This window comes from Anabrus simplex, chromosome 2, assembly GCF_040414725.1.
Source record: "Anabrus simplex isolate iqAnaSimp1 chromosome 2, ASM4041472v1, whole genome shotgun sequence".
In the NCBI taxonomy this organism is placed as follows: Eukaryota; Metazoa; Arthropoda; class Insecta; order Orthoptera; family Tettigoniidae; genus Anabrus; species Anabrus simplex.
The window spans coordinates 646931077-646955921 of record NC_090266.1 but is presented as its reverse complement, the minus strand read 5'-3'; the positions used below and the strand labels follow the sequence as shown (position 1 = coordinate 646955921).

Sequence of the window (24845 nt, the reverse complement as noted above, 5' to 3'; positions counted from 1 at the left end):
GGGGGTAAGTGATATATTCCAGCTTCAATGTACTCATAACAACATTTACAAACTATTACAATCATAATAATCTTTTGCTACAGACACAATAATCCATAGCATTGCAGTATACAACACATCACATCTATGTAACAATCATTGGCATCCCGTTAAACTATGCTTATCAACAATCTGACCCTTAAATATAGGCCGACTTAAATCAGTTGAAGATTGTGAAGACTAAAAGTATAATGCACACAATAGAGTATAAACCTCCAATGGTCCATCCCTTAATACCGATGTAGTTCTCAAAACACAAGGGAAAAAATACTGCAAGTTTAATCTTTTAACTTTCACTCATTTCATTTGAATGTCCGGTAAATACACTAACAGTATTTGAAAAATCAAGAAACAAATGAGACTTAGCCAAATCGTTCAATTTAGGCCCTAATTGGCATATTTAATATGACGTGGACATCAACATTATGTCATTAACGTCTAGTCCATTAATGATACATTTTAATTATCAAAAAACTTTTTGTTTACTTTTTAAGTAGTGATGACATTTTATCAATATTATGTAATTAATGTCTATTTCATTAACGATACACTTTAACTGTCAATGTTACTTTTTTACTTTTTAAGTAGTGACAAAAATTTATTGTGTAAAACATTTTCAATGAACAACATTATTATAAATAAAGTTTAATGTATCACTCAACCTTGAGAAAATCGTATAATGAGATGGCTGAAAATGCTTGATACAGCGAGCGAAACATGTCCCAATTAACGTTTGTATTGTAATGTTCCTCTAGAGACAATAAACATTTTATGTATTGAATTGGGTTGATAATAAAAACAAGAATTGTAAATACTAATGGTTAAGTCTCCGATCCCGATGAAACTTGGAAAACACATTGAGGTATATGTAAAAAAGAAGTCAGCATCATCAATTTTGGATGCCGACATTCATTAGGGCGTTAACTAAGGGGCCTAAAAGTTGCAACATTTTAAGTTCCGCGCGAACAGCGAAGAATACCTGCTGGCTAATGCTAAACCAGTACACTGCCTTTCTCCTGCCACCCCTGTGCACCACCTCCCCTCCCCCCTCCTACTGGTTCACGCCACACTTTTCCCTTCTCCCCACACCTGCCCGTCTGCTTAGCTTTGAACGGGACTGGCACTATACTTTGCTTCCTTTCATACTATAATTACTGAAATCCTTTATATAACTTTCCTTTTCACACATAATGATTATAAATAACCTACACTAAATATAGCCATATTTATTCAAATTTTATACTTCCATTCCTGTTGTTTTACCAGTTCGTTCAATAGCCATTTTAATTTTTACGTATGTAACTGCCATTCTACCCATAAGACTGTAGTGTGAAGGTTTAATATCGGTACTTGTTGATTATATAGCAATAATGCAAAAGTACCGGTAAAGTAAGACTACAGGTCTGCCTGTGATTACTCTATATCTACTGCATATATAAATGCACTTTTTTTTTTTTCCCCCCCCCAAGGCTTTTCTTATTACGTCAAACTTTATTACATTCCATGTCATATTCATACCAAAGTTGTCTATGCATTAAATTGATTTATATTCGGCAACCATTGCTGCAATTGAAATGCATTGTGTCTGTCACTGCAAAACATAAATAAATCATTCAGTACAAGTACAAATAAAAACATTATACCTATATTCCTTATACCAGAGTACGCAATACGGAAAATACCAGTAGTTTCAAACTCGGAGTTTATAATTATTGTTGTCCGCAATTTCGTTATGGCACAACTGATAGCGTACACAAAGTCGGAGGGGGGGGGGGGGGGGGGGGGAAGTGGGGGCATAAAAAGGTCTTAACCTGTTACCAGGTTTTGGTATCCCGAGGTACCGAATCTCATTACATTCATTGAGAGCCTCTACCTGGGCACATAATTTCTTTAAATAAAAAGATATTTAATGTTGTTTAAAGGTGGGTGATTTATTTAATGGTGGGTGATTTAATTTAATTAATTCATATGTATGTCCACTCTAAAGGACACTGCCGACAGCTTTAAGGCAGTTGAAGTAAGTAATCATTTAAGCATAGGTCAAACGTGGTACACCATCCCACGTTTGACCACGCCCAATGGTGCTTAACTCAGGGTTGTACCCACGAATGGCACAACTTACCGGAATTAACAGGAATGAAAGTATAAAATCTGAATAACATATGGATATATTAGTTTAGGTTATTTATTATCATTGTGTGAAAAAGAATGTTATTTAAAGTATTTCAATAATTATAGTACGAAAAGAAGCAAAGTATAGCGCCGGTCCCGTTCAACAGCTAAGCAGATGGGCAGGCGCGGTGCGAAGGAAAAAGTGTGGCGTGAACCAATAGGTGGGTGGGAGGGGAGGAGGTGTAGAGGTGTGGCAGGAGTCAGGCAGTGTACCGGCTTAGCACTGGCCAGGAGGTATTCATTGCTGTTTGCACAGAACTTGAAATGTCGCAACTTTTAGGCCCCTTAGTTAACACCCTAATCAATGTCAGCACCTAAAATTGATGCTGACATCTTTTCTACATGTACCTCAATGTGTTTTCCAAGTTTCATTGCGATCGGAGGCTTAACCATTGCCGATGTTCCCTCGTTAGTATTATAACTTAGTTGCCATTCAACAATTAATTCAACTCAGCTCTCTAACCTCTGCTGTGAGTCATGCTCCTGACCACTCAAAATTATCTGTTTTATACTGGGAAGAACAACTCAGTATTCTCCGAGTTTGTATATTGCATCACTGTACAAAACTTCAGTCATCGATTTACGAGATCATCGGTGGGTAAGTGAGCTGCCTGATACAATAACTTGACTAAAACGATAGTGAATCAGAAAACCGTGAATACAGCAAAATTTCCACATTCTTTGAAATAATTTAAGAAATTACTAGGCAAACAATTGATAGGGAATCTGCCACCTGGGCAGTAGCCCTAAATGCAGATCACTGATGACTGTGTGTACAGATATTTTTTCATCTCATTCCATATACTTATTTAATGGAGTTGTCACTGTGGGGAAAAGCCTTTGCAACATCAAAATTTGATGTGAAGAGGTGGCTGCAGGGGGAACCTGAATCTGCGAGCTGGACAATGCATACGAAAGCAGTTCATAGAACGAAGACCAGATAGCAGCAAGCAATGAATGCTGTTGCTGCTGTCTATCAGTACACACTGCACAGATGTAATAGGAACGGTCGCTCTAATGTGCTATGAATTAGATCACTGAAACGATTCAGTAATATGAAAGGAATCACTGATAATAAGATAAAGCATAATAACTAAGGCCCAGATGTAGATGGCTTACAGAATAGATATTAAGAAATGCAGTGAAATGATAAAAAATGACTTTATTAAAGAACTTAGAGGTTAAGAAAATGCAATATAAATGTAAAAAAAAGGATGTTTAAAAATAGTTCAAAAAAATAATATACACTGGACACAAATTTACATACATACATTATCATTAAAAACTGTTATGCCTTTCAGTGTTCAGTCTGCAAGCCTCTGAATTTACTAAACGTTGCCACAATCCTCTATTTGCAACTAATGCTGTGGCCTCATTTAGTTCTATACCTCTTATCTTTAAATCATTAGAAACTGAGTCTAACCATCGTCGTCTTGGTCTCCCCCTACTTCTCTTACCCTCCATAAGAGTCCATTATTCTCCTAGGTAACCTATCCTCCTCCATTCGCCTCACATGACCCCACCACCGAAGCCGGTTTATGCATACAGCTTCATCCATCGAGTTCATTCCTAAATTAGCCTTTATCTCCTCATTCCAAGTACCCTCCTGCCATTGTTCCCACCTGTTTGTACCAGCAAACATTCCTGCTACTTTCATATCTGTTACTTCTAACTTATGAATAAAATATCCTGAGTCCACCCAGCTTTCGCTCCCGTAAAGCAACATTGGTCTGAAAACAGACCAATGTAAAGATAGTTCTGTCTGGGAGCTGACTTCCTTCTTAAGGCGGGTACGCACTAGGAGGCTGCAACATGCAACGCAAAGGTTGCTGTAACCTTGTATAATGTGTACGTTCGTCAAACCTCAATGCAAACACCAGTAGTTCCGCAGCATTCGTTGTGACACATGCAACAATGTCGTCCAGTATACTCGTCATAAGTGCTGTGTATATTTTGCTGCATTACCTAATCGAGGACTGTAAACATCCCCGTCGTTGGTGGCAAGGTGACTTTTACAAAGGTAAAGCTAATTCCAATTTGCTTCTGGGTTTGAAATCGCAAGAAATAAGTGGATATTTTAAGAATTTTGCGCGTATATCACCGACCGATTTCAGAGTATTTAATAAATTTGGTTGAACAGAAAATAAAAACAAGGGACACAAAATTTAGAAAACTATATCTGTTCAAGATAAATTGGTATTTACTTTGAGATTATTAGCCACTGGTGACAGCTTCACCAGCTGGAAGTATCTCTTCAGAATATCCAAGCAAGTCATTGACTTACTTATTTCCTGTTGCTCCCTCTGGAGCATAGGGCCTTGGCAAAATTTCTCCACACAGTATGGTTCCTGGCCATTCTCTTCACTTCGCTCCAGGTCTTGTCAACCTCTGCGATTTCCTTTTCGATCGTCCTCTTCCAGGTCTTCTTTGGCCAACCTCGCTTTCTGGTGCCTTGAGGGTTTCAGTCCAGCACTGCCCTCTCAACAGCTCCATCCGGCTTCCTTAATGCGTGGCCGATCCAGCGCCATTTCCTCTCCTTGATCTGGATGTCAATCAGCTGCTGATTGGTCATGGTCCAAAGATCTTCATTAGAGATGATGTCTGGCCACCTCACATTTGTTATGCGACGCAGACATCTATTTATGAACACCTGTAGCTGGTTATTGATCTGTTTTGTAACTTTCCATGTTTCACAGCCGTATAGAAGAATAGACTTTACATTGCTGTTGAAGAGGCGAAGCTTAGTCTTCCTGGAGATGTTTCTATTCTTCCACACAGGATAGAGCTGGACAAACGCACCATTTGCCTTCCGGATACGGCTTCGAACATCTTCCTCTGCTCCCCCATCCATTGTAACTATACTTCCAAGGTGGAGGAAGGATTCAACTCGCTCAATTTCCTTTCCATTTACTATCAAGCTGGTCATGATATCCGAATTCATCCTCATCTCTTTGGTCTTGTTTGTGTTGATCATGAGACCTGCACATTCTGCTTCCTTCTGCAACCTACTCAGTTTATCTTCTATGTCCCGGTACCGCTGCGCCATAAGGCAAATGTCGTCTGCGAAGTCAAGATCTTCAAGCCTGTCTCTCATCCCCCATCGAACACCCCTCTTCCGTCCTCCTATTACCTTCTTCATCACACTGTCTAAGACCAGATGGAACAGAGTGGGAGAAAGAACACACCCCTGTCTCACTCCAAACTTGATGTTTATCTTTTCTGTTAGTTTCCCTTCATGAAGAACCTGACACTCATATCCCTCGTACATCTCTTTCATGATGTTGATAATATTTGATGGAATTTTCTATTCCTTAAGGGTCTTCCACATAATTCTTTGATTTACAGAATCAAAGGCTTTCTCAAAGTCCACAAATGCGAGGTAGAGGATACTCCGCCATTCCACACTTTGTTCTATGATGATCCGAAGTGTATTGATGAGATCCACACAGCTGTGATGTTGTCGAAATCCCGCCTGTTCCTTTCGAAGTCTTCTTTCTATTGAATCCTTTATGCGATTCAGGATGACTCGCGACAGCACTTTGCTTGGAATGGAGAGGAAGGTGATACCCCTCCAGTTGTTGCAGTTTGTTGTGTCCCCTTTTTTCGGTAACTTGACTATCAGCCCCTTCTTCCAGTCGGTCTGTATTTTTTCCTCTTTCCATATCTTCTCCAGCAGTGGGTGCAGCAATCTGATTGTAGTATCAAGGTCTGCTTTCAGTATTTCCGCTGGAATGTTGTCCAGACCTGGTGGCTTCCCATTTTTCATTTGCTTCAATGCTGTCCGTATCTCACCCTGGGTTGGAGAGTCAAGGCCGATGCCTTGATCACCTTCTGCTTCTTCCTCACCTTCTCCTTTCTGCTCATTTTCCAGTCCTACATCTCTATTAAAAACCTCCGCAAAGCGTTCCCTCAATCTACTCAGCTGCTGTTCGCACGTAGTGAGGATCTCGCCTGTCTTGCTCTTCACAGGCCTAGTTTTATTGAAACCTTTCTTCGAAAGCATCTTTGTGATACCATGAAGCTCCTTTATATCACCCCTTTTTACCACCTGTTCATCAATCCACTTCCTGTGAGCCTTTCGCACACTCCTCTTTACTTCCTTATCTGCTACTGAATACTCGGCTTGTGTTTGAGCCTTCTGCTGTCTAGTTTTGCATATATTTAGTTTGGCCTTTATCTCCTTCCTATAATTTATCTTGTCCCAGGTCTGATCAGATATCCATTCCTTCTGCAGGTAGTTTTTGTACCCGAGCTGCTTCTCACTTGTTTCCACAAAGATGTTCTTCACCTCGCTCCCTACAGTCTCCACATCCTTCTCTATCTCGGAATCCAACACCTGGAATCTGTTGCTAAGTTCCAGTTGAAATTGTTCCAACGTCTGCTGATTCTTTAGCTTACCAACATCAAACTTCTTGTGCCGAGTGTTGAACTTCTGGTGGACTGCCACGATCTTTATACGGAAGTTGGCGACAACAAGATGATGGTCACTGCCAATGTCCGCCCCTCTCTTGTTCCTAACATCTTCCAAACTCCTTCTGAACCTCCTGCTCACCTCAATGTGATCCATTAGATTTTCCATGACTTGATCAGGAGACACCCACGTGACCTTATGACACCGCCTATGCGGGAACACCGTGCCACCTATCACCAAGTCTTGGCTGGCGCAATATTCCGTAAACTTTTCCGCATTTTCATTCATCTCGCCAAGACCGTGTATACCAGGCCTTTCCAACTTGAGCACTTAGTGCTGGGGCGCACCAGAGCTGCACTCAGCAGCACCGTTCCCCTCCTTCCCCACCTACCCCACGCAGTGGTCGCTGCATGTGTACGTAAGAGACAGTACATTCATTCTCATTCTGTGTGTGTGTGTCATTCCCAGTAGAATCTATTCGATAGAACAGTGGAGCAGTTGGTTTCACCTTCATTAGAAAATGTCGTTTAATCTTTCATGGGTGGATTCATATTTTGTTCTCAATACCGAAGGGAAAGCTCAGTGTTTAATTTGTCATGTCATTTTAAGCGTAAGGTCTTCAACCGTGCGACGACACTACCACAATAAACATGTTTCCACCTATGATGACATTGTTGGCGCAGCAAGAACCAAACAAATTGCTAAGTTAAAATCGGAATTGCTAAGTTCTTCAGAGATACGTAATAACTTACTCATTAGGAATTTATTGTTTTACATGCGATTTAGGAGATTTGTTTTCGTTTTTGGTTTTGTATTACTAAGAACTGTTTAGAATTAGACTTAGATGTGCTGCTAAGAAAACACACCAGGCGAGTTGGCGACGCGGTTAGGGGCGCTCAGCTGTGAGCTTGCATCCGGGAGATAGTGGGTTCGAACCCCACTGTCGGCAGCGCTGAAAATGGTTTTCCGTGGTTTCCCATTTTCAAACCAAGAAAATCCTGGGGCTGTTCCTTAATTAAGGCCATGGCCGCTTCCTTCCCATTCCTAGCCTTTTCCTATCCCATCATCGCCATAAGACCTATTGCAAAAAAGAACCCACAAAGATAATTATTTTATCTCCCTGTCCCATAGATACTTGAACCCAACACTTTGGCAGGTGCAGTTCGAGCACGTTATGAGCTATTCTTGCTCTAAAAATTGCAAAAAACAAACCATATGTTTTCAATTCTGAATTTAAATAAATGGAGAACTAGGACTTCTCTGTCTGATGTGGACTTAGAGGCTGTACTTAGAATTTCTACTGCCAAATCGATTGTACCCATTATTGGTAAATTAGTTGCCGCAAAACGATGTCAGCAATCGACTTAAACGCTAAATGTAGATTAAGGCAAGTGCAAAGTATGTACAGAATAAATTGTGTGTGTATGTGTTCACAGAACTGTCACAAAAATTATATTGTTTTCATAAGCTGCGCGCTGACTTGGCGACCTGTGGTTCTGCCTCTGCCACTTCCCCCTCCACCTCAACAGTGCTATAGCGCAGCACCGGGGCTGCTGCCGGGGCCGTGGGAGCACCTCAGTTGGAATCGCTTGGTGTATACCCATGATATGTTCCAATCCTTCATTTTTTGAGCCAACCTTCGCACTGAAGTCTCCCATAACTATGAGAATATCATTCTTACTTTTTTTTCATTGTGGCATCTCGCAACATTTGGTAGAATTCTTCCTTTCTTCCAACTCAGATTGTTATGTAGGTGCATAGCATTGGATAATGGTCACATTCCTGATCTCGGTCTTGAATCCAGCAGTCAATAGCCTACTGGAAATCGGCTTCCACTCCATAAGACTTCTCATTGCATTTCTACTGAGCAGCAACCCCCCTCCATCCCTGTGCTCTTCGTCCTCACCACCAGAATATAGAAATGTAATTCCATCTGTAGTCTGTATCTCGCCAAATCCTGGCCACCTCACCTCACTCAATCCCAGAATGTCCAGCCCGTAGTTCATTTCCCGTGTCACTTGTTTTAGTCTGCTTTTCTCCTTCAAGGTCCTCACATTCCAGAAACCAATTTTCGTTATCCTCTTCATGCCAAAGGTCATCGTCAGATTATCCGTCCGGTTTTGTAATTTCGCTTCGGTTTCTATAATCAGATTATTTAAGAATAGTGAGTGATTAACCCACTGCTTCCGAGTGCCTTGACGGGGCTGCCATCTTAAGCCTGAGGCACCAGGCTTATTTTCTGTCGGGGTTTCTTCCCTTAGCCTTTGAAGTTCCCACTTCTACTGCAAGGCAGCAGTTCCTATTTTATTTACCCAGAATAGGAGGGTTGCCCCTTCCGCCAATTCCACCGTTCTGAAGTCCCTTTTCTCCGCCTTCACTGTCGTTGAGGTCTTCGCCGTAACCCTGGCAACGGACCCTTATATGGGACTACCAGCCGGGTCAGCTGGACCAAGGTTTTTTAAAGAGGTGTTACTCCTCTATTACTCGCCCTTTGTCCTGACTTGTGACAGGCAGAACCTGGCTTCACAAACATTGGGTCCAGGTTGGTGGGGTCAAGCAAGTCATCAAGTCATACTCTCTTTTTTTTTTCTTTTTTGACATTTGATTTACGTCGCACCGACACAGATAGGTCTTATGAAGACGATGGGATAGGAAAGGGCTAGGACTGGGAAGGAAGCGGTCATGGCCTGGTGTGAAAATGGGAAGCCATGGAAAACCATCTTCAGGGCTGCTGACAGTGGGGTTCGAACCCACTAACTCCCGGATGCAAGTATGGGCCAACTCGCCTGGTAGTCATAAGTAAATTTGTACCACAAGTGTGTCAAGCAAACATAAGCGAATTAAAAGATCACATAGAGGTAAGGTTCATTTAATTTTATTTCATTTCATTAAACTATTTATTTTTTTGTATGAGAAGTCAATGATATTGAAATAATTTGGCACTTCATTGAAGGGTCCCATAATAATGTAGAATTGCGATATAATTCTATTAAATTTAGACAGGTTTCCTCAGTCCCCTCCATGACCTCTGCGCGCCCTGACGTTGAAATGCGCCTGGAACACGTCAACGAACACACTGCTCGCCGCTTTGTGTTCGCCGGAATACCGACAACCAGATGGATCACAGCGCGCCTCACTGCGGACAGCTGCAGCAACGAAGCTCAAGGCGTACTCATTAGAAAAATATGGTTGCAGCAACCGTTGTGTTGCATGTTTCAGCCTCCTAGTGAGTACCCGCCTTTATAGAATACTGCTGATCGCAACTCCGAGCTCACTGCATTAGCTCTACTACCACTTGATTCAATCTCGCTTACTATATTACCATCCTGGGAGCACATGCAACCTAAATACTTGAAATTATCGACCTGTTCTTGCTTTGTATCACCAATCTGACATTCAATTCTATTGAATTTCTTACCTACTGACATCAGTATAGTCTCCTCAAGGCTAATTTTCATACCATACTCATAGCACCTATCTTCAAGTTCCAGGATATTAGACTGCAGGCTCTTGGCACAATCTGCCATTAAGACCAAGTCATCAGCATAGGCCAGACTGCTTACAACATTTCCACCTAATTGAATCCCTCCCTGCCATTTTATACCTTTCACCAGATGATCTATATAAACTACGAACAGCAAAGGTGAAAGATTACAGCCTTGTCTGAACCCTGTAAGTACCCTGAACCAAGAACTCATTCTACCATCAATTCTTACTGAAGCCCAATTGTCAACATAAATGCCTTTGATTGATTTTAATAATCTACCTTTAATTCCATAGTCCCCCAGTATGGCGAACATCTTTTCCCTCGGTACCCTGTCATATGCTTTCTCTAGATCTACGAAACATAAACACAACTGCATATTCTTCTCGTAGCATTTTTCAATTACCTAGCGCATACTGAAAATCTGAAACCACACTGGTTTTCAACCAACTTCCTCTCAACTACTGATCGCACCCTCCCTTCCAAGATGCCAGTGAATACTTTGCCTGGTATACTAATCAATGAGATACCTCAATAGTTGTTGCAATCCTTCCTGTTCCCTTGCTTACAGACAGGTGTAATTACTGCTTTTGTCCAATCTGAAGGTACCTTACCAACACTCCATGCTAATCTTACTACTCTATGAAGCCATTTCAACCCTGCCTTCCCACTATACTTCACCACTTCAGGTCTAATTTCATCTATTCCTGCTGCTTTATGACAATGGAGTTCATTTACCATCCTTTCCACTTCCTCAAACGTAATTTCACCAACATCATTTTCCTCCTCCCCATGTTCGTAACACCACAAGGAAGATTTCCTTTTACGTTGAGAAGATGTTCAAAATATCCCCTCCACCTCTCCAGTGATTCCCTGGGATCTATTATGAGTTCTCCTGAATTACTCAAAACACCGTTCATTTCATTTTTCCCTCCCCTCCTAAGATTCTTTATTACTGTCCGGAAAGGTTTCCCTGCTGCTTGACCTAGCCTTTCCAGGTTATTACCAAAATCTTCCCACAACTTCTTTTTGGATTCAACAACTATTTGTTTCGCTCTGTTTCTTTCATCTATGTACAAATCCCTATCTGCCTCGACCCTTGTTTGGAGCCATTTCTAATAAGCCTTCTCTTTACGTTTACAAGCTGCTCTCACTTCATCATTCCACCAAGATGTTCACATTTTCCCCATCTTTACACACAGTTGTTCCTAGACATTCCCTTGCTGTTTCTACTACAGCATCCCTGTATGCCACCCATTCTCTTTGTATATCCTGAACCTGCTTACTGTCTACTGTTCGAAACTTCTCACTAATCATATCCATGTACTTCTGTCTAATTTCCTCGTCCTGGAGATTTTCTACCCTTATTCGTTTGCAGACATATTTCACTTTCTCTACCCTAGGCCTAGAGATACTTAGTTCACTACAGATCAGATAGTGGTCTGTATCATCGAATAATCCCCGGAAAACTCACACATTCCTAACAGATTTCCTGAATTCAAAGTCGGTTAAGATATAGCCTATTATGGATCTGGTACCCCTAGCCTCCCATGCGTAGCAGTGAATAGCCTTATGCTTGAAGAATGTATTCGTAACAGCTAAACCCATACTAGCACAGAAGTCCAGCAAATGCTTCCCATTCCCATTAGCTTCCATATCTTCCCCACATTTACCAATCACCCTTTCGTATCCTTCAGTTCTATTCCCAACTCTCGCATTGAAATCGCCCATTAGCACTAGTCTATCCTTGCTGTTGACCCTGACCACGACGTCACTTAATGCTTCATAAAACTTGTCAACTTCATCCTCATCTGCACCCTCACATGGTGAATACACGGACACAATTCTTGTCCTAATTCCTCCAACTGACAAATCTACCCACATCATTCGCTCATTTACGTGCCTAACAGAAACTATGTTGCGTGCAATGGTATTCCTGATAAAGAGTCCTACCCCAGACTCTGCCCTTCCCTTTCTAACACCCGTCAAGTACACTTTATAATCTCCTATCTCTTCCTCATTATCTCCCCTTACCTGAATATCACTTACTCCTAGCACATCCAGATGCATCCTCTTTGCTGACTCAGCCAGTTCTACCTTCTTTCTTCTATAACCCCATTAATATTGATAGCTCCCCATCGAATTCTATTTCGTTCGCCAAGTTGTTTCCAGGGAGTCCCTCGCCTGTCAAATGGGAGTGGGACTCCATTACTCCCATAGGTCCGAGGCTTGCTTAAAATGTTCTGAGCTCGGTAAATTCATGAAGCAGGATGCTACCCTACTTGCACATAGACCAAGTGAGGATCTCTCCTCTAACGGGTTATGGACCACCGATGAATTGTATAGTCCTAGCCGCCTGAGCACAAGGAGGGCCATGACTCAGAATACGTCCGAGATGCCCACTCCCATTCCATAGCCACTGGTATCCCGACTCTCATGAGCACTTACTAGGCCACTCGGCCGTTGCCCACGGTTCACGAACTAGGACGTGACTACAGTAGCCCACACCATGCACAAATTTACAAAATACATAATATAGGACTCTTATTTGGAGGCTGCTCAAAGACAAAGAATACACAATACAATGAATATTGATTGAAAAAGAAATGGTTTAAAAAGAACTCTTAAATAAAGGAAATGAGAACATGACAAGCCCATATCTTTACAATAAAGAAAATCCTGGCCTAGTTTTCAGAGATGACATCCTTCTGTTATCTTTAACATCAGTTGGTATGCAAAAGAAGCATCACAAAAATTGCTGAATACTGTACAAAATGGAATTTAATAATTAACATTAAGAAAACAAAAGTTATGGCATGTAAAAAGGGAAATTAAATAAAGAAAAAAGAGTGTAGAAGGTGTAGAATTAGAGGTAGTCAATAAAATATTTAGGAGTTATACTAGCATCTAATGGTAAGTGGAGAGAATAAATAAGACTAGCAAAATTGAAAGTACTGGCAGCTATTTCTAACATGAGATGTTTGGATAGGAAAAATCTAAATACTGAATGTAAACTCCAGAAAAATGTTCAAAATTTGCTTGTAAAATCCAAAGCTTTGTACGGAGCAGAAATATAGGGCAGTAAAAAAGGCACTAAGGAACTAGAGGTAATAGATAAGTTCTGCAAAATAATAATGGGGCTAACCAGAATGTACAGCTAATAGTAAGTCAGAATTAATTCTATATGAATATATAAGTATACAAGCAGATATAGTTAAAAATGTAACTAAATATTGGTTAAGATTAAATAGGTGATACAGCAGGGAAATATTAAATTTAGTGTAACATCAGATGAAACATCTACACGACGATTAGGCCTACTGGGTAATAGGAATGGAAGACTAGTAGAATAAAGAGATTCAAAATGAAGGATAGAAACTGAGCAAGAAAGTAAGAATTCGAGTGATAGATATTGACAAACAGATGATCATGTCAGTATGTAGGACCAGAAGAACATTACGGGAATTCAGTAAAATTAACAAATAGTTGTCAATAAAGGAAGATTTACGAATAGAGAAGCATGATTTTCTTTTACAATTTCCTTTACATTGCACCAACACAGATAGGTCTTTTGGTGACGATGGGATACAAAAGGGCTACGATTGGAAAGGAAGTGACCGTACATCCTTATAATGCTGACCAACTGTGCCAGAGATTAATTAGACAACTTGAGTACAGGAGGCAAGTACCCAACCATCTGCACTACTTAGCATGCCTTACTCATAACTGTAATGCCTCCACTGTAGAAGGAACGAGAAGAATTGTAGATCAAGGAGAACGTTCTTTGATTCTGTGTTTTGCTGGTATGAAAATGGGGAAACCACGGTGAATGCAATCTGGTAGCTATGTGACCCAAACCGCACAGCCACTTGCTCAGTAGAGAAATAAGAGGTATGGTGTGGTGGCTGATGGGTATCTATAAAAATAAGGGCCTAGGAGGGAAAAATGAAGAGAACTGTTGTTTATTATGTCGAGATGGAGGAGAGTATGTAGTGAAACAGACTTGCTCGGGATCAAGTATCTGGGTAGTGATTTCAAAGGAAAAATAAAAAGAGAAAAGAATTTTACAGAATGATTAAATGAAGAACGGATCACACAGGTAGGACAGCAAATCTTTTTGGTATAGTAAAAAATACGTGGCAAAAGAGAATAAAAGAAAAGAAAGCACTAATTCAACTTATGAACGGTAAGATATATGTTATTCTAGACTACATAACATCATTATCTAATAAATAAATAAATAAATAAATAAATAAATAAATAAATAAATAAATAATAAATAAATAAATGTAAAAAAACTACAATTCAAAGACTGGATGTAAAAAGTTACTAGACAATTGTAATTAATGCAGTAACAGATAAACTAACTGTAATAAGGAGAATCATGCATGTATCAAAAACAATTTGGATTACAATATATGAGTGCTCTCTCTCCCCATTTTCATACAATCCAGAACTAGGGGATGCTCATGGAGCAGTGAAGAGGTGTACAGAAGTCAAAGAACAAACTTCTAGCACAGTCTAATATATACAGTCGCGAAGCTCTGATGAAATTTTTCATCCGAGGTGACTACAGCGCTCCAAGCGGCGAGGTAGAGGCAGCTTGCTAGCAGACAACAGGGAACGAATTACCACTACAGTCTAAAATGGTCATAACTTCTGAACCATTCATGCAAATAATGTCCTGACAAGGTTATTGTAATCCTTATGAAATAGTGGAGGAGGTCAAACAATTTATTTCGATGAGGGGTTTGAGGATATTATCGAAATATTGATTTAATCTTAACGAGTTACTTTTCTTCCCCCGGACTATAACATAAAATTGCTTTTAGAGGGCAACCGGTTGGAAATAGGTACATACCATCGCGGACTTTTTTGTAGAGGTTTCTATGCTCTACAATTCGTACGCTTACACTTGGGGGTCTATCGTTGGCGGTTCACGCAGCGTAAGCCAAGAAAGCAAGTGACCGACCGACAATGAACCTGCCAAGTTGGGCTACGAAGGCCAGCGCTCTACCATGGTCGGTCACTTGTTTTCTAGGCTTACGCTGCCTGAACCGTCAACGATAGACCCCAAGTGTAAGCGTACGAATTGTAGAGCATAGAAACCTCTATAAAAATGTCCGCGATGGTATATACCTATTTCCAACCGGTTGCCCTCTAGAAACGATTTTATGTTATAGACCGCGATAAAAAACAACACCTTAAGTTTAAATAAATATTCAATATTATCCTCGAACTCCTCATCGAAATAAATTGTTTTACTTCCTCCACTATTTCATAAGGATTACAATAACCTTGTCAGAACATTATTTGCATGAATGGTTCAGAAGTTATGACTATTTTTGACTGTAGTGGTAATTCGTTCCCTGTTGTCTGCTAGCAAGTTGCCTCTACCTCGCCGCTAGAGATGCTAGTGTCGCTCCAGCTGTCAAATGGATGAACCTTCATCTTATTAGAGCTTCGCGACTGTATATATTAGACTGTGCTGCTAGCATAAAAGTCCACAGAGTTCAGCTCAATGTCATGCACTGTCTCTAAAAGTGCATTGTTCAAGTGTTCAAGAAAAACTGGAAGTGAAAACAAATGGCAGTGCAGAGAATTTTGGCATCAATTCAATATCAGGTTGTGATCCATCAGCACATGCAATTAAGGCAACACTCCGGAGATAAAAATCGATATTTTGGTCATTATGGCGATTTTTTTTAATGACTGAAATTGAAAGGACTGAGTTTCTTCTTTCTTGTCACAAGGTTATTTCGCTGAATTCAAACAATTTATCACTTTAATAATGCTTTGTTTGGCAGTCCGCACACAGCAGAAATGGGTGTGACATCTGCTGAACTGCTTTGTTAGATAATGATATCATTGTCATGTTTCCATTCAATCAAATATGCCTCTTCTTTGCAATTATGCATCCATGGGATGGGCCAACAGCCCCTTCTCCCGATATACTTTGTATTTATAGAGACTCAAGCTGTAAGATATACCATATTTCTGAATGAATTTATAAAGCCTGTTAAGGACTAATATTTCAATACTTGACTGTCATTGAGCAACACTGTATGCTTGTCCTGTGGTATTCCTGATGGTACTACAATAGTGCCGACAATTATAAGTTTTGTTAATCTTGTGTGTTTAATCTTTCTTGCGAGTTCTGTGGTGGTAACCAGTCTGTTTACTTTTGTGAAGTGCGTGCAGAAGAAACTTATTGTAGTTGCGTATCAAGATACTATTATTATTGAAAGACAGTGTGCTGTAATAGCTTGATAGCTTGTATCCAAGGGAATAAACATAAATCAGCCTTAGCTAAGCGACGAATTGCTGAAATTTTGATAGGAAAGAGATGGGGATCTGTTATTACCGAACAGGAGTCTCCATTGAAGAATCCAGGGACAAAAGGTCATGAAATGTTATCGGAATCAGATTGTTTTCATCAGGAAAGTGTCGCATCAACTTCAAGCCACGTAAGTCCTGCACCTATAGCCAGCTATCGTGACATGACAAACTACAATCCCCATAACTTCAACTCAGGAAAAGTTGCATCGTGAAAAGCAGGTGAATCATTTTCCGTTCTTTGGAGGAGAAGAAGAAGAAGAGTAGACAAGCTTCCAGAGTTACTAGTATTCGTACAGAAGCTGCTAAGAAAGAAAAGGAAGGAAAAACATACAGTTCTGGTGACTTTTAGGTAATGAATCAGGCAGAAAACGTCACTTTAACTTTGCTTTAATTTTCTAGCCAATTGTAATTTTACATTTAAATCCCATTTTTCTCCCACAATATTCTGCCAAATGTAACAAAATTTGTATGGTATATGTATTACAGCTATATTAGGAAACCTGTGTACGGAATTTTTGATTGCAGAATTTTTTCAAGTAGTAGGGATTTTTAAGTACAAAATTTTAGAACATAAAAATTACACAAACTTTAGTACGATATATCTCCATATATAAATTATGTACAGAAAAATCGATATGTAGTGCTTTTTAAAGAAGTATTATCTTTGTAATTACAAATTTCCATTAACATATTAATTAAATTTCATGAAAAAATGGAATTAAAAATTTCAAAAACATTATTTTGAAAAAACTATTAATTTTATATGAAAGAAATGTTCGTGACATGTCTACTTTTATGTAGGTGACATTCCCACGAAGTTTTGTGAACATCCATGAATTAAGTAAAAATATCTGTTTATCTCAGGAGTGTCGCCTTAACATGGGCCCATAATTTTGAGGAAACTTGTTTGGCTCTGAAGGAGAAATTTACTGGGAGACTGCAAAGTGCTCGTACGCCAGAAAAATAGAGACTGTACAAACAGGCATCATAAGAAGTCCATAGCGTTTAGTTCAACGGCACGTACTGTCTCTACAGGTGCATAGTTCAAGCCTTCAAGGAAAACTGAAACAGGATTAAAGTTCCATCCATAAAAGTTGCAGGTTGTTCGTTAACTCAAAACTAACAATGATCTAATATGCCGACAATTTGCTGAACACATGTTAAGAAAAGTAAACGACAACATGTAAAACATGAGGATGTCAGAAGGAGTCCATTTCCACCAACTTTGTCAGTAAACCGTAGGCCTATGATTTCAAAAAATAGTGGTTTTGCATGGCCCTTAGAGCATGTGATTTCTCCTTATGGGATCACTTTAAGAGCACGGTTTCTCGTACTCAACCTGCTATTACAGAAGAACTGAAGGCAAGAATATGAGAGGAAATCATCACGATTCCTGTCAAAATATTATATCGAGTCATATACAATGTCCCTTAGACACTGCAGGAATGTCTGCGCAGAGAATGTAGTCCTGTATGTGATGTTATCTTCAAGAATTAAATGTTTTGGTATGAAATTCAACAATGGCATACATCTGTACTAATGCCTACTGCTCACGGTAAAATGTTTTGTAAATTTTGTTGTACAATTAATTTTATAAAAATTTGGTGAAAACAATTTGTGCTGCTCATGGTAAAATTCTTTTATAAAATCCGTGGAAGCCTCAGGATGGCAATCTATGAATCACTTCTGAACTAAGATGTGTATGTGCTGCTATATATCGATAAACTTTAAAACTAAGAACAACTTACAGTGTGTTTGAAAGTATGGCTCCAACAAACAAAGCAAAACTTGCTGCTTTTGCTGCAATTTTATGTTGTACAGTGGTAAAAAGGAAGAAAAGAAATGCCAAGAAATGCTGGACTCGGGATTGGATCAAAAGAGGAAAAGAAGGCACAGGATTGCTGTCCTTCGTCAAAAATTAGTTGAGGTTAAAAGACCAGCATTCATATAGGAATTCGGCAATTGTGTTTTCTGCCTCTCTTCTTGCATTTCTGTTGTGGTAAAGTGGCGTTTTAACCTCGTACAAACGTGGATATTTCTGATATTCTTCCAGTAAAACACTAACAGCTTCCTTAGTCCACCTGGATCCTGCCATTTTTAGAAAGAAGTGTTTGTTTACAATCGAGCTTCACAGTCTTCTCACGACGTAGCGCCAGCATCATGGTGATGTCAGTTTCGCTGATTGGTTTGTTTCGTAAAATTAATTTTACGGAATAGAACATGTCCTATTTTATGAAAAGTTTTATCAAAGGTTTTATAAAACTCAAATTTTACTGTGAGCAACAGAAATTTTATAAAATTAAATTAGTCTATTATACAATAAATCTGACAGAAAATTTTACCGTGAACAACAGGCATAATGGTAAATGATGGATGTTTGTTAAGTTTGTATTCTCTTCCATTAATCTCTGTTCCAAAATTTGCATTTCATTAGTGTCACCTGTACATCCTTATAATGCCGACCAACTATGCCCGAGATTAATTGCACTACTTTGCAAGCCTTACTCATGACAGTAATACCTCCACTGAAGAGGGAACGAGAAGAACTGTGGACCAAGGAGAATGTTGTTTGATTCTGTTTTAACAATTTCACAGTAAGAAACGTAAATTTAGAGGAGACTGCAATGAGGGAACTAACTACAAGGTCAGGGCAAAGTCTGATTTGCTCTTAGCTGCAGACTAAATAATGGACGGTATAAGAATGTATAACAAACATGCATGAAGGGAAATATCAGGGAAGTATCTGACCAGCACACTGACATTCAGTGCCACACACTGCATGTGAACAGAAGAGTTTCTTACTAGAGAGATCAATAACTTATAATAGTTACAACAGTTACATGATCGTACAATAAAACGCTGTTCACTCATGACTGATGTATATGTAGAAACTATTTAGATGTCAGAGTGAACATTTGAAATGGAGAAACACCACTGAAAAGAACTGTTATCTTTCTGGTGTAGACAAAAATCTTAAATATCTTAAAATTACTTATCAGTTCATGAAAAAATTAATAAAAAAATAAGCTCCTCAATTTTAAGCAAGCAAATACAATAGCTGCTTTATATGACTTAAATCGTGAACGTAATTCAAAAGACTGCAGCTTTTTACCACCAAAATGCAATTGTTTTAATTTATTTTCTGAAAATATGAATCTGATATGCAATGACAAAGGCTTAAGAAACAGCTGCCACATTGGAATAAAGCTAGTACAAATGTTTCTCTGAAACTTAAATGTTTGCTTATTTGATAATTTACCAGATAGGAGAAGCTTTTTTTTTTTGCTAGTTGCTTTACGTCGCACCGACTCAGATAGGTCTTATGGCGACGATGGGACAGGGGAGGGCTGGGAGTGGGCAGGAAGCGACCGTGGCCTTAATTAAGGTACAGCCCCAGCATTTGCCTGGTGTGAAAATGGGAAACCACGGAAAACCATTTTCAGGGCTGCCGACAGTGGGGTTCGAACCTACTATCTCCCGAATACTGGATACTGGCCGCATTTAAGCGACTGCAGCTATCGAGCTCGGTGATAGGAGAAGCTAATCTGTGTGAAAATACACACAAAAAAGATTAATAAGGAATACGACAATCAAGAGTAAGCATACAGTTTTCCTCTTTGAATTGAGATGAAGTTACCAAATGTAGTATGAATTGCTTCCCTTTCAGAGTTTCATACACTGACTGTCAAAATAATGGATCACTGAAATTTTAGAAGGATAATGTTCTTTACTTCATCAACACATAAGATTAATGGAAAAAGAATTGAGAGGGAGGGAGGGAGGGAGGGAGGGAGGGAGAGAGAGAGAGAGAGAGAGAGAGAGAGAGAGAGAGAGAGAGAGAGAGAGTATGTGTGCGTGTGCATTTTTCAATTAGGCTACATGTTCATACATTGAAGTTTCACTTGATAAAGACAACCCACAAAATTCATAAACTTCTTAGTCCTCAGATTCGTTTTCTCCATTTTCTCTACAGGAAGGGTCTATTCCCTTTACCCTCTACTTATATGAACTTACATGAATTAAGATTGGGCTATTAAGTCATATGAATCATATTCACAAAGCTTTGAGAGTGTGAAAATGTAAACTACTTAAGCATATGTTTACTCGGATAGGCCTACGAGTTGCAGCCGACAACGATATGAACTAATAATGAGTGTTCTTATTCCTGACTTGGATGACAGCCTGCAGATTCTTTAGTATACTGTTCAATAATTGAAAATAAATTAAAAATTGGTTAAAAATAAATTGAAAATGGCCTAAGCAACAAAACTGAAAAATAGGGGTTTATCAGTTGAAAACTTGGCGCAGGACAGGCAACAGTGGAAGAGGTTAATCCCATGACAAGACCTGCCATAAGGCAGAATACCTAGATGATGATACAGTTGAAAAGTATATGCCCACCAAGCCTTATTAATTTCCAAAGGGCTTGTAGCCAAAAGATTGGAACAAGTATTTGCAATGTAAGTCTGACTTTGGGTGAAATGAAAGACACATTAGACAGTCATTTCAAATGTAACTTCCAAGTGGTAGATGATAACTACAGTAATAATAATAATAATAATAATAATAATCATAATCATAATAATAGCAGCATCATAGTGGGCAAAATGTCCCTTGTGAACTGAGAACTTATCTGGCTGGTTACCTAACGACATGGATGGTTAATTATATAGCCTAAGGATGTGCAAACAGTACCACCCACATATCAATATGTTCAGGGCAGCATGTGCGCTTATATAAATCATATGGTTCTTTGTGGTTAGAATTTGTGAAGTAGTTTTTTTTCTTTTGCTAAATTTTTTAAAACACAATTTGTTTTATATTGCACTGACACAGACAGGTCTTATGGCTATGATGGGATAGGAAAGAGCTAGGAGCAGGAAAGACAAGACTGTGGCCATAATTAAGATACAGAATTTGCCTGGTGTGAAAATGGGAAACCACGGTAAACCATCTTCAGGGTTGCCGACAGTGGGGTTCAAATCCACTATCTCCTGAATGCAAGCTGACAGCTACAATTCAAACCACGCATCCACTCACTCGGTGCTAACAATTTAATGTCACACTAACTCAGATAGGTTTTCAGCAACTGGCAGACTGATATGTGGGTGGTACTGTTTGCACATCCTTAGGCTATATAATTTTATATATAATAACAGCACACGAATGTGCTTGAAGTTTTAGGGAGTCAGATCTCCTTACTGTACTCGTTCAATGATCTAGTTCGATTTTTGCAGTACGTGAAGTGATATCTTTCATACGGTTTGTCACATAAGTTGCATCCATCCATGTTGTTACGTAACCAGCCAGATAGGTTCTCAGTTCACAAGGAACATTTTGCCCACTATGATACTATTTGTTTTATACAGTAGTTATAATCTACCACTTGGAAGTTACAACTGAATTGACTGTCTAATGTGCCTTTCATTTCAACCAAAGTCAGACTTGCATTGCAACTACTTGCTCCAACCTTTTGGCTACAAGCTTAGGAAATTAATTGGACTTGGTAGGTAGATCCTTTTCAACTGAAAATCCCATATTTTTCAGTGAGGGAAGGAAACAGCCACGGCCTTGATTAAGGTGTCTGGTGTGAAAGGGAAACCACAGAAAACCATCTTCTTCAGGACCGCCAATGGTGGAGCTCAAACCCACCATCTACCGAATTCAAGCTTACAGCTATACAACACAGCTAGCTCACTCAGTATCACACTGTCTCACCCAAAAGTAGGATCCTAAAATGTATTCAATCGCTGGTTTTCCCAGGTCATCTGGCAACCTCAAGCTGATTTTACAATCTGCTTTATGCTGCAATGACGTCTTAATGGTGACGGTGGGATAGGAAAGGGCTAGGAGTGGGAAGGAAGAAACTGAGGTCTTAATTAAAGTACAGATCCGGCATTTGCCTGGTGTGAAAATAGGAAACCACGGAAAACAATCTTCAGGACTGCTGACAGCGAGTTTCAAACCCAATATCTCCCAAATGCAAGCAGATACCTACGTGACCCAAAACGTGCATCCACTCGCTCAGTGCTTCAAGCTGCCTGTTATCGATGAAATGATAGTTAACCTACTGATCTGTTCAGGTTCATATTCATATTCTGGAGGAACAGAAACTGGTCATCCCTAGCAGAAGTACTCATCCCACAGCCTTGAACAAGTCTTCTGTTGATAGCTGAACTCCCTAAGTAAGTCCCAAGTGATCTTATCACACAACAAACATTCTTAACAATCTGTATTAGTGTCAAAGCACTTTTGCTATCGTTGAAGTTGGAATGGTTTCACAAACTGAGCAACATTAAACAGAAAACACACCCACCCACTATTAGTAGCAATGAAGCAACAATAGCCAAAATGTAATTACATTTCATCAATAATCCTTTATAATTTCTCAAAGAACGGAAAACAAACTGTCAAATACAAAGGAAAGAACAAGTAAACAGGACAACTTTCACAAAATGAACTAATTTTCTACCATTCAATGATAAATAGCTTTTAATTACATAATTCATTTTTTTTTCAATGACAAGCTAATAACCAAGTAGGTAAACAATTAACATCACCAATCACTGTATAACCATTCCAATTTTATCACTTGCAAACAATTCTTGCTGTAACTTGCCCTTGGAACTAAGAGTACGTCTAAGAGTAAGGCTATGTCTGATTCACGTATTCTGATCAACAATAGCAAGTACATCCTCTCGAAACGGAAAAATTGTATTCTAAACATTTCAGAACTTGCACGGTTAGGTGGGCAACACAGCATATACGGCAAGTCTCCCGTGCTCCAAGTTGTTGCAAAATTAAATCCAGACATACCCGGTTAACAGCCACGCAGTGAACATCATAACAAATATATTAATGTCATTTTACAGGACAAATTCCTGGCACTTACGTATTTTAAAACCAACAGGAGAAGAGAAGAAAAACATATTATTATTAGGAACTCCTGCAATCTATAAAAGAGTGTTTGAATCCCAATTCTTCAAAGTGAAATGAATAAATACATTTCACAATATCCCCTGTAGTTTACAAACTGGGACACCACTGCTGTAAGGGTTAACAATTCTACTACCATACTATAATGTAATCTCTCATCATTCCACGTACATATCAGTCAATCCTAACCTCCACAACTGTCTTTCTCAGCCTGTGAGACCGGATCTTTAGAATGACAAAAGCTCTGATCAGATCATTTTGAAAATAAAAAGAAATAATACATTAAATCTCAATCTATGAAATTATAGTACCAATCGTCACAATTTATCTAGGTTAGCATTCATTTTACAAGTAAATCATGCAGGTTATTACATGTTAAAACATATATGACACATCAAACCTGGCTAAGGTGTAATGTAATTATGGCTACAGAATCTAATTGTTGTTGGTGATGATGATTTATGGTGTGAATCTAATCAGTGACAGGACACAGAAACTGAAGAAATATTCAATACCCACTCTGTTGACATATGTAAATGACATACAACCTCTGTTTTAACCAATGAAGATCGAAGGAAGGTAGGCACGGAACTTGGGCCTATACAACCTTAGTCTCGAATAATTTGAAAATATTGCAAAATACCATTAATAAAGAAATATTTCACGCAAATTGCCATAAAGACTAACGAATTGAGAAATTAAAAGCACGTCTATCACTTGGCTTTCAATGAATACAATTTCACTCGTAATGTGACGTAACTTGTTCATACTGTTCAAAGTTCCAGGAATGAAATTTGAATAGTAAGACACAGTGACAATGCCCTTCAATAGGAAAAGTTTATGGATTAAAACAATACAGTCCTATGGAGGGGTGACATTTATAAACGAGCTTACCGGATGGCCTTTTAGATTTTCCGGTATTATCAATGGGTTCTGAATTCGAAGTCATCTTCTGGGTAAAATAAAAACGGGCTTCTTGTTTAGTAGTTATTTACATATATTTGACAGAAATCACTAAAGGCGACACTTCCATTACACACTTGCACACTCTTCCCTTTTTACAGTATACTGATAACTAGATCATGTATCATGGAACATATTGGAGGTCTAGACTACCGTCATGCCATCAGTCCATGAGGAAACCGTGGGTCACTGCCATCGTAGCCATTTTAGCTATTTTGCTTTTTTTTCTAAATCAAATCAAAATACTTTATTTCCAAATGAGGTATCTACCTCGGTGGCAAATGATACATAAAAATACATTATTCTCAAAAACTACATTTTAAGTTAAAAAGAAAAGGACACATTTTTTCACAATTTACATTAACATTTTTTTCTATTAAACACACAGCTCATACTGAATAAACTTATATTATTTACAAAATTCTATTCATAATATCTTCTGAACTTAAACACATAAGCAACTCATATACTGTACTGTATGTGGAATCACTTCAAAAAATA

The 24845-nt window shown here is 39.0% G+C and overlaps 1 protein-coding gene across 2 annotated transcripts in view; it reads right to left on the bottom strand.

Moving 5' to 3' along the window:
- LOC136864306 (cell cycle control protein 50A) overlaps positions 1 to 24460 on the bottom strand; it is a 290752-nt gene extending 266292 nt beyond the window's left edge. For both annotated transcript variants that reach the window (XR_011017824.1, XM_067141117.2), the window contains exon 1: positions 24276 to 24460. Coding sequence is in view for 1 of the 2 variants with exons in the window: in XM_067141117.2 (XP_066997218.1) it covers positions 24276 to 24330 (55 nt within the window). In the remaining variant the exon portion in view is untranslated. The remainder of the gene's footprint in view (positions 1 to 24275) is intronic.
- Positions 24461 to 24845: the final 385 nt, after the last annotated feature.